The sequence below is a fragment of the Aplidium turbinatum genome, chromosome 17, assembly GCF_918807975.1.
Source record: "Aplidium turbinatum chromosome 17, kaAplTurb1.1, whole genome shotgun sequence".
Classification (NCBI taxonomy): domain Eukaryota; kingdom Metazoa; phylum Chordata; class Ascidiacea; order Aplousobranchia; family Polyclinidae; genus Aplidium; species Aplidium turbinatum.
Genome location: NC_137488.1, coordinates 13,743,424 through 13,754,527, shown reverse-complemented (window position 1 = coordinate 13,754,527; position 11,104 = coordinate 13,743,424). Strand labels below are relative to the sequence as shown.

The 11,104-nt window shown below is 36.6% G+C and overlaps 1 protein-coding gene across 1 annotated transcript; it reads left to right on the top strand.

Moving 5' to 3' along the window:
* Positions 1–2,518: 2,518 nt before the first annotated feature.
* On the top strand, positions 2,519–10,469 carry LOC145786989 (uncharacterized). Its single transcript, XM_082598739.1, has 7 exons — positions 2,519–2,647; positions 4,031–4,117; positions 8,046–8,137; positions 8,336–8,417; positions 8,744–8,839; positions 9,145–9,316; positions 10,079–10,469. Exons 1-7 carry the CDS (start codon positions 2,617–2,619, stop codon positions 10,233–10,235), a joined length of 717 nt encoding a protein of 238 aa, XP_082454865.1. The 5' UTR covers positions 2,519–2,616; the 3' UTR covers positions 10,236–10,469.
* The last annotated feature ends 635 nt before the right edge of the window (positions 10,470–11,104 follow it).

Here is an 11,104-nt window from a genome sequence, read left to right as displayed (position 1 = left end):
TGTCGTAATCGTAATGAATAGGTACATATAAAAAAGTTAAATTCATTGTAGGCCTAACTGCTTTATATTTACTTGAATAACATGGCAGTTTTATGTTTTAAAGTAGTGTTACTGAACTTATTTGAATCAATATTACCTATGGTGTATTTATTGAAAAAAAATTGGAAACCATTGGTAGGCCTATGTGGCTGAATGTTGGAGATTTCAGATAACGTTAAACAATTTTTGGTTGACATTTGTATCGCATTTGTACAACAGTTGAGGCAGCAATTTCAAATTAGAAAGGAAAAAAATGAAATAAAATGTCAGTTTTGAAGCAAAAAACATACAATAATGTATAAAAGAATAAAATTTTTGCCAGTTCTGCGACAAATTACTTTCTTGGTTACTATTGTACTAATGCTTGAACTTACGTAGACTAGGGCTGGCTGCATAGCAGACCGGAAAGAACCCAATAACCTGCGACGCTCAAGAGGGTGTCGATTTGACATTGCTCAAGACCATGTGGCTGTGTCTTTTGCAGGACACATAAGGACATGCTTGGTGCACATAACAATTTGCTTATTCGCCTTCCCGTCCACTTAGCCTAATTAAATTTTTCAAATTTTCTTTCCAACACGGCATCAGCCAGCTCAGTAACAATGCAGGCCTATTCCTAATTTCTTGCTCCACTAAAAGGCTAATTGAGTGTAAACACATTACAAATATCCTTTTTGTAACCGCTCATCGAAATACGTGACCGCATTATGGCTTGGGAAGCCGAACTGAGGATGTGTCAAACCATGAACCAGTAGAAACAAGTTTCGAATGCAGCATTTGACCACAACATGCATTGCAAAGTGAATAGCATTTTGAATATTCAGTACATCACTCTGTCCATTGCTGTTCCAGGTTGTTGGCTGTGGCTGTAATAATTTTATATGTTTGGTGCACGCCAAGCTGAACCGCCGTTGCTAATTTTTGTCTTTTCTTTATTCAAAGTCAGGGTGGATCCAGCAAGTAGCCTTCGGGAGTTGGGGGCGATTTTAGCAAAACACAATACTTTGTAGGCCTACGTTAACCCGATCTTACAAATACACTGTCAATAAAGTTACTTTTTTGTGTTTTATCCAATGGACCCTGCTTACAGTTACAGACCCCAGTTTTATCAACCGAATTATTTGAACAAACACTTCAAGGATGACTGTTCTTCTGTTGTCACATTATAACTGATTGTATTTGACTTGTCTGAAGATATTTTAATTGAGAAACATTTCCAAAAGTAAAGATTTTATTAACCATTTGTTGCAACTTGCTTTTCCAAAGCACGAAAAGTAGTTGCATTCAAAGGTTGGTAAAAGGATATTATGGTATGTACGCTTATTATATTTACATGACAATAAACAATCATCTGACAATAATCAAAATGTTTCCAGAATAAATGTTCAGCAAAGAATTAGTTCGAAAACAATACTTTTACATTGAGCAGAAACATAATAGTAATTTCTTGATTTTTGAAATTTCAAATTAATGGAACCAAGCACAAGTGGAGCCAGGAGTCTTTGCCTGCAACCTTAGCCAGTGGTCATCATCAGTAGATTCATCATACTTCCTGTTAGAATAAGCACAACAATAATTGACCTAACTATTTTACAGTTTGTTTTGTTTAAACGCTTAACCGGCTCATCGTTTCCAATTTAAATTTTAACCGCAGTTAAAATCATCGGTTTAAAATGCAAATGCGTAATTTATTAAAGTTATTATATCTTTTTTTTTAAATGGTATGATTTCATTAAAGGCAACAAATTGAAAATGCATAACCAAAACCGACTTCCTGGACAGAAATATCAAATAAACTGTAAGGTGATAGCATTACGTTTGCTGGTTAGACCCAGTAGTTTGCTGGTTGATAAAGGTTTGACTTTATTTGCTGGAGATCGGTGTTCCATTCGATATGTAATTAATCGCGCAAATCAGCTATAAAAACGTTATTAAGCTACGATGACGTTTCGAAAGGTGTCAATTTTGATATTTTGCTAGGTTCAATTTAAGAACCAGGGCAAAAAAAAAAAAGATTTTGTGAAGCAATAGGCCTTAATTTTAATTCGTAATTCTAAGGAAATAAGAATGTCTGCTCAGAAGAATGAGACAAATAAGCCTTACTGCACGAAGTAGAAAGATTGAATATACATGTTTGTTGATTTTGAATAAGCATTAAATTAGCACCATTTATTAGATTATTTTTCGATTAATTCAAACGTTTTCGGCAACTTTACCTATTGCTGAAAACGTTTGTAACTTAATAATGTTTCCTGTACTGTCCCTAGTTTCCTGTATTGTTTCAATAATGTGATTCAATCCCATTAATTTGTTATCAATTATTATCTGTCTGTAGTATTGTAAAGTTACTCTTCCCCGAAGGTATGCGTCTAAATAGCTTTTTTTATATCATAAAAGCTTCAAGGTTTGAATTAGCCATCTAGCCTAACAAATGTATGTCAATTGTATCTGTTTTAACAACCATTCCTAAAGTGAAAAAGAAAAAAAGATTCATCAGATAACAGCTAAATAGGTTTAAACAACTTCAAGGTAAATTTTATGCTTTAAGTTGCATTCAAAGGTTGTTTCCTGATCATCATGTACGGGATGAAAGTTGTTGGACTCTCTGGTAAGCGTTTTTTTAATTTAAAATCTGTTCTGACATGATTAAACAATTTCATGAGATGGCGTGAGAGGCATCGATTTTGAAAGATAATGCTTTCATTTGGTGAATATGATATTATAAGTGGTTGTCACATTTATCTAAACTTATAGACTACGCACAAAAAACGCCGCACATGTTATCACGTAGTAATGCTTTAGCCTAAGTGTGAAAGGGAAGAAGAAATGTTTGCTATGGCGAATTGGATTTAAGCATAGGCCTAAGTTTAAAAGAAGACAGTGCTTTTGTTGTTGTAAAAGCAAACTGTTGCCTTTTGACTATTGATTTTTAAACAACACAGAAATACGTATCTAAAAAAACAATTATCCAATCTCAGTTGTCATCGAACCCAGATATGAAACCTGTGGCCGTGTGTCCATTTCAAGCTAATCAAGGTAGAAAAAACGCAAAAACTCACAGGAAAACTATTAGCGATACAAATTAATAAGAAATGATAAAACTAAAAATTTGATTTCCGCAATTAATGTATCCGAAACGATGATTTTGAACTGGGTACCATGCTTCATAGTAAATGTTTCAGTGAAATTTTTTTTTTGTACTTGACGACATGGTTGGTAAATCTCCAAGCACATACAGAGCGCCACCTATCTAATAAAAGTTATTTTCAAAACTTCCGCCAACGTTGTTGCTCTTGTAGAAGTTGCTAATGAAACCAAACTTTCTATAAGTCTTTGGTTATACGCTTGAGCCTAGTGACAGCGTAATAGCAATAAATTTCCCATCGGCATTGACTTTGTATGTAAATGGATTGACATTTTGCTGTTTGAGTTGATTTGGTTGCAGGCTTTGTCTAAAACATATAGCCTACAGTAAAATCTTGCATTATGGCACGTAACGACAAATAAAACAAAAGATTACACATATCTGTTTTATTTGCTACGATTTTTATTGCCGGTCCGCGAACACTTTTTTTTAAATTTTTACCCATCCCCCAGTGTAAAAAGTTTGGAAACCACTGTCATAAATCTTGTCCAGTGTTTCGACCTGCAGAGCATATGGATCTCATAGACCCTGATATAAAGACTGGTTGCAGCCATTGGGAAATGTTGCCTGAATTGCTGCGTCATAAGCAAAAAAAAGATGCAAGGGACCTATTGTCACTTTTAGAACAGCTGTGATTTACTGTAGTTTAGAGGTTTGTAACATGTTTTCTTGTTGGCACCACATTGAAATCACCAACGAGTTCACTCAACCTCTTCTAGAATGACAACAGAAACAGTCACCGACAACTCAGAAAGTCGGTGACAAGTCAAATTAAGTTGAAGCATTTGAATAATGAATGAAGTTTTATAAAATTTAGTTATTAAAAAAGATTTTCCTTTGCTTCAGAGAAACATCGAACTCCGGGCACAGCCCAAGGAAAACGAACAAACACAATCAATCCTAACGTGACTAGTGTTGGTCCGTCTATTGATAGTAAGTAGCCTATATACTTTTACGCTGCGCTAAGCCAAGTTGAGTAAATAATTGTTTTTTGCAATTTTTTTGAATGAAATAAGGAAATCTACAAAACCTCTCGGTTTGAAACGACATCTACCAAATTCCTTGGAAAGTTTGTCGGGTAAGGAATTTTGCAAATAAATTGTTAACACTGGTGAAGAATGTAAACATTCATACTTTTCGAGCAAATTTTGCAGGCAGAATTTGCAGTAACAGCAATTTGCTGTGTGCCAGGAAGAACGCTCCTTTTCACATCTATAACAATTTTATGAACCACCCACACTAGGGTGACCAAAAAAAAAACTAAATTTTGATTTTTAAACTTTTTCTTGTTTAGACCATTGCATTATAGTCCTAAATGACACCTTGCCAAGTTTTGTTGAGATTGGTCCACATTTAACGCCCTAGCAGTGGGCCGGTACCCCCCGCCGGGTCAAAATCGGCCAATCTGGCTGTATCTCAGCAACCGGTAGGCCTAGAACGCTCAAACTTGGCTTTGAAGAAGCAGAATGCATGGTTTCCTATCTAACTTCCAGAGGGTTTTGGGGTCTACACCAATTGGTTTATGAAAAAAATGCAAAAAACACATTTTTAACCAAATGTGGACCCCATAAACGTGTAATGTTAAACTTTTAGTTCAATATACAACACTAATTGACTAATGACACAAAATTTAAAATACAAGCAACTTTTGTTCAATCATAGACAAGCTTTATTGCTTTACCACTTAACTTTTAACCACTGACCACTGCAACTACCCATTAAATAATTCAAGACAGTTTTTTTTTCATTTTTTGTATTAGTTTACCACTTCATCATCATCATCATCCGTTCAGTCGTTTACGACTCTCGGTCACTCTATACGTTATCTTTCTCCACATCTCTCGATCCCACGCAGCCTCCTTCAATTCATGCACTCCCATGCCACTGTCATTTACAATCGTGTCAAGCCATCTTGTTTTCGGGCGCCCCCTTCCTCTTCCTCCGCTCACCAAACCAAGCATGATGTCTTTTTCCATTGATTTTACACTTAACATTTCTTAAAAATGATTTTGTGGTTGTGTCCAGCTTTTTGGTAGACAATGATTTCTCGGCCATATCTCGAACTTTGGAATGGTAAGCATGAGTGACTTTGATTGCTTTGTCCAACTCTTTCTCACTACTTGGAGCAGAAGCCCTTTCCTCAACATCAGTGACCATGCCCAAAACTCTCTCCACAACATGATTTGTAGCAGGCATGTTCTGTAGCACAGATTTGAACGATGAAAACTCCTCCATATGGTGCCAAGATCTGGGACTTTCATGAGTCAGACATTCAAACTTGGGAAAAATTCTGATGAGTTCAAAAGAGTCTGGTCCGATCAAGTCCAGCAAGCGAGTGGAGTTTAGAAATGCATTTGAACTAAGTCCTTACCAATAACGGCTCTCTCAGAACTTGATCGAAATGTTTGCATCTTTTGCCACATTTAGACCTGGGTGGACACTGGATATGCTCGCACGATCACTTGTAAAAGCAAACACAACGTGGCACTCATTGAGGTACCACAGGTGCAGGTTGAGTTTCGTGCGTGCAGTAACAGCCATTTCAAGGAAAAGGTCCAGGTAGCCTATGTTGATTCTTTTAGAGGTGAGCTGAATGGCATTTTTGAGAGTGTTCCACATTTCCAAGTCATACGCTGCAGCATTTGTCAAACTTGGGGATGTAAACCAATATTTAACATAAAAAAGTGTTAAAAAAGCAGCCAGTGAATATATATTCCCAAGGCCACAATCTTTTGTAAAAGCTGGATTTTCTGATAACTGCTGCTTGAACAAGGCAATTTGAATGGTATAAATGATCTTCGCCATCATACGTGCTAAACACACTTGGAGCCTTGAACGTATAATATTGTATCCACGCCGGAATGTACCACCAAGAAAAAGAATGGACAATTTAGCCAACTTTTTGTAATCTTCTCGTATGTTTATTCCATTTTGAAGCCAACTGAACAAGAAATCTAGAACTGATTCTTTAATTCTATTCAATTTTCTGTTGTTCGTTTGGAAAGTTTCATAAACTTAAACATAATATATTGTTCACCCAAACTTCTGCAAAGCTTTTAAATACAGCTTCATGTGGTGATTCTGTGTCACCGTAGACCACTGAAGCTGCTCCACCACAAACAAGCTCCATGTCCATGATATGATGCCTGCAGGCTAGTTGAAGGATACTGTGTCCTATATGGCTTTGAAATTGAACGGTGACGCCACTTTTCTAACCACTGTTTACTGCAGTTGTGTCAAAAACCAGACCCAAGACTATTTTTATGTTGAAATTGACAACATTCAGTGCTTCAATCACGTTTCTTGTTTCATTCTTTGATCCATTTGGCCGTCGTGTTTATCACATCAACCAACACTTCTGCCTCATTATTTAAACATTTCAGTACCACTGCAAGAACTGGCTTCTTCCAGTATGTTCACGCTTTTTTATGTTAAATATTAGTTTACATCCCCAAGTTTGACAAATGCTGAAGTGAATGACTAAGAAATGTGGAACGGTCTCACAAATGCCATTCCTAAAAGAAGCAACATAGGTTACCTGGACCTTTTCCTTGAAATGGCTGTTGGTGCTCGCACGAAACTCAACCTGCACCTGTGGTACCTCATTGAGCGCCACGTTGCGTTTGCTTTTACAAGTGATTGTGTGAGCATATCCTCCAAGGTCCGAATGTGGCAAAAGATGCAAACATTTTGATCAAGTTCTGAGAGAGCCGTTACTGGAAAGGGCTTGGTTCAAATGCATACTATTCAAAACTCCACTCGCTTGCTGGACTTGATCGGACCAGACTCTTTTGAACTCATTAGAGTTTTTCCCAAGTTTGAATGTCTGGCTCATAAAATCCCAGATCTTGACACCATATGGGGGAGTTTTCATCATTCAAAACTCTGCTACAGAACATGCCTGCTACAAATCATGTTGTTGAGAGAGTTTTGGGCATGGTCACTGATGTTGAGGAAAGGGCTTCTGCTCCAAGTAGTGAGAAAGAGTTGGACAAAGCAATCAAAGTCATTCATGCTTACCATTCCAAACTTCGAGATATGGCCAAGAAGTCATTGTCTACCAAAAAGCTGGACACAACCACAAAATCATTTTTAAGAAATGTTAAGTGGTAAACTAATACGAAAAATGAAAAAAAAAACTGTCTTGAATTATTTAATGGGTAACTAATTACTGTGGTCAGTGGTTGAAAGTTAAGTGGTAAACCAAAGTGCAAAAGCAATAAAGCTTGTCTATGATTAAACAAAAGTTGCTTGTATTTTAAATTTTGTGTCATTAGTCAATTAGTGTTATATACTAAACTAAAAGTTGAACATTACACGTTTATGGGGTGCACATTTGGTCAAAAATGTGTTTTTTGCATTTTTTTCATAAACTAAATGGTTTAGACCCCAAAACCCTCTGGAAGTTAGATAGGAAACCATGCATTCTGCTTCTTCAAAGCCAAGTTTGAGCATTCTAGGCCTACCGGTTGCTGAGATACAGCCAGATTGGCCGATTTTGACCCGGCGGGGGGTACCGGCCCACTGCTAGGGCGTTAAATGTGGACCAATCTCAACAAAACTTGGCAAGGTGTCATTTAGGACTACAATGCAGCAGAGGTCTAAACAAGAAAAAGCTTAAAAATCAAAATTTAGTTTTTTTTGAGTAACCCTAACCCACACACAGGCTGCATAGAACATTGTTCGTTACATACGTTTACAATGCTTTCGGTTTCAAACAAAGAAAAAAAAAACAAAGAGTGCAGTAGTAGGCGATAATTTTTATTTCAATATGGTAAACCACAACTTAAAACAAAATAATGTGTGATAAAGGTTACTGCAAACATGCCATTATACTAGATATGATGCTTCTCTTTTTCAGAACCACCTTCTGGAGAACAGAATTGCTTTGTGATCTGCCTATTTGCATTGTTGCTGATAGCATTCGTAGTTGGAACAACTGCTTTAATCAAAGTAAATTATCTTTATTGTTTTATATTCTACAGTATTATTGGAGTGTTTTAAATAATATTGTTGTTAGTCACTTTCCAACGTATGGGTATCACTAAAGCATGTTTGTATCGATATCAAAGCCTGTTTTTTTTTCAACTTTAAGCTTTATAGAATGTTTTGATATAGCTTATGCCCTTAAAACCCTGTCAATAACTTTAGGTTGCTATGTTTGAGCAAGAGTTTGGGATCACCAAGCAGATCATTCACGAGTCGAAAACCAACTTTGCGGATGTGAAAACCAGTAAGACACAACTTTCTATAGTGTAATTTTCACCATTTATTAACCACGTATTAATTATCAGAAATTTGATACAGAAATAAGGAGTGTGATCAAAAAATTGACAGAATACTTTCATAAACAGCCTTTTTCAACGTGACACAGTGGCGGACCCAGGAGGGGGAATGGGGCGATTGCCTCCACCCCTTCAACACATAAAAATAACTTTATTTACGGTGTATTTGCATAGTCGGATTAATGTGGACCTACACATCAGTGCGTTTTGCTGAAATCGCCTCCCTAAAGCTACTAGCAGAATCCGCCCATGAGGTGACTCTTGGCTTTTACAGGACAACTTTCGCTTCGCAAGGACTTGTTCGATCTGGGCAATGCGACGCTAATTACAAATCGAGAATTTAAAGCGAAGATGTCTGCCCTCTTTCAAGGTAAAAGTTTGCGAAGTTGAATCTGTAACTCTAAAATTTAACTACAGTGAAATCTTTCTACGCTAAGTTGTAGGCTGCTAATGAGAAATCAATAACCGAAATAGTCAAATAAGTTAATTATCATAAAACATAGGTATTTGAAAAACATCCAGTTTAAAAAACGGAATAACGCCATGTCCTGCAAAAAAAAAAAAATTAACCAACTTCTACTTACGAAAAAATTAAGTTTTTCTCGCTTGTTGGAGTTTTGACTTATCTTATTTCAAAAGAAGTCTTACGATTTAGTAACTTTCGATTTTTGATAGCATCCTCTATAACGCATATCGAGAGGAACGCAGACTACACGTGGAATGAAGCAGTGAAGCTTTGCAACGATGAATATTTACAACTTTGCTCGCTGAAGGACATTTTCCCGAAGGATGTTTGGCGTGTTGACGTCAAGGTTCTCAAACGAGGTTCACAGTGGACTCCCATACGGTAACATCAAAGGCATTTTGACAAAAACTGACAAAGAATTTTGACCACAGAAAGATCGTATTTTGAATTTTTCTCTATTTGATTACTTATCTTTGGTTTTTTAGTGTTGCACAACTTGTCTGAAATTGTGAGAACAACTTTATATATTTTCAGTAGTTCTCCACGAGTTAAATATTGCTTCAGAAATGCTACGTTTGTCAGAAATCCTTAATTGTTCAATCGAAACTGGACCTTCGTAAAATCGAAAAGTTTTTCCTGAAGCTTTGCATACTTGCAAAAACTTATCAACAAAATAACAGGCTCATGCTTCAAGCCAGTGGCGTATGCAGGGGGGTATTGGGCTATGCTCCTCGTTTTAAAGAAATGCTTTAGTAATTTAACGAAGTAGAGTACGAATGTTTTGGATAACACTGTCAAAGCAAATGTTGTTATAGATTAGTACTTCAAGTCATTTCCCTAACATCATTTGAACGTTGTTACACGTTGAAATGACGTAGCACTGCCGACTCCTGCTAACTGACTTGTAGTTATCATAATAAAGAACTCAGCAACTATCTAAGCTTGTGTGAAAAATCTGCTTAACCTAGTGGGTTGCAATCTGAACGATTCACTAAACCTCTTATGCTAAAATAAAAAGCAACAGGAGGCAAGATAAAGATATCCTGAGCATGCATACTATCGTATATTTGATGTTCAGTAGGTAATGTATGCGTTGCGTGGTAAGCTACACATCAATTACACATGTCCAATTTTTTTCAATAGAGATGGAAAAGATGAATGGGTCCAAGTGGGGGGTGCACCGGACGTAGTGCCTGGAAAAACATTGACGGAAACATTCGGTGATGAACCATACTTACGTCCGGATAGTTCCTCCATAAACAAAGATGTGATATTTTGCTGTTATCCAATTCCCGTTTGAATAAGGCAGAAATTGTGATATTTTTGAACCTGTACCTTTGACAAAATTTGACCCTTCATATCCAAAATCTATGTGCATTTGAAACTGTTTGATGAGTGTCTGTGGCTCTGTTGAACATTTTGTGACAATTACGCAACTGTTACTTTTCCCTCGCTCAGCGAGTACAATTTTTGTTTGAGAGAAACAGTGTTCGGTGTAAACGTCATATTACGTATGTGTTACGTCATGTTTGCATTACACACCTTAGCGTTAAGATAGTAAATAAAATAAGTTTACGTTTTTCGTTGGCTATCTAACCATGGACTAGCGAACCTGAGAGAATAACCTGAAAGTTAACACTCTTTTTGGTATCATGTCATTGCAAGCAAGAAATCTCATGAAACAATCTAACGAAATGTTAAAATTGAAAATATTTCAATAATGATAAACTGATGCAGAATAACACATGAAACACACCATCGCTGCCTTTGAGAAAATCATTTTTAGAATTTCAATGAAACAAATATCCTTCTCCTTTAAAAAAAAAACAGTGGCGTATATAAGTAGAACATGTGCTTGTAACAATGTACCAAATTTTGTTAATTTTTAAGGATTTTGATTTGCGCTTCGGTAGTCAGAAAAAAGGCATTTCTTTAAGAGATACGGCTTCCCGATAACCGGCACAGAACAAAATTCATTGTTTCTTCACTTCCTTCCACAGACAGACGTCGAATAGGGATCCTAGGCTTCTTTTTATTGAGTCACAGAATTGACTCGAAATTTAATTCAAGCTATATCCGGCAAAACGACAAACAACAGCATATATAAGAATGACACTGACATGAAATTTTGTACCTGTTTGCTTACAAGAATGAAGCCGCCCGCAAGAA

Coding starts and splice junctions, on each gene's coding strand:
- LOC145786989 (XM_082598739.1), top strand. CDS start 2,617: ATGTACGGGATGAAAGTTGTTGGACTCTCTG. Junction 2,648..4,030: donor GAAAGTTGTTGGACTCTCTG/GTAAGCGTTTTT, acceptor CCTTTGCTTCAG/AGAAACATCGAACTCCGGGC. Junction 8,840..9,144: donor GATGTCTGCCCTCTTTCAAG/GTAAAAGTTTGC, acceptor GATTTTTGATAG/CATCCTCTATAACGCATATC.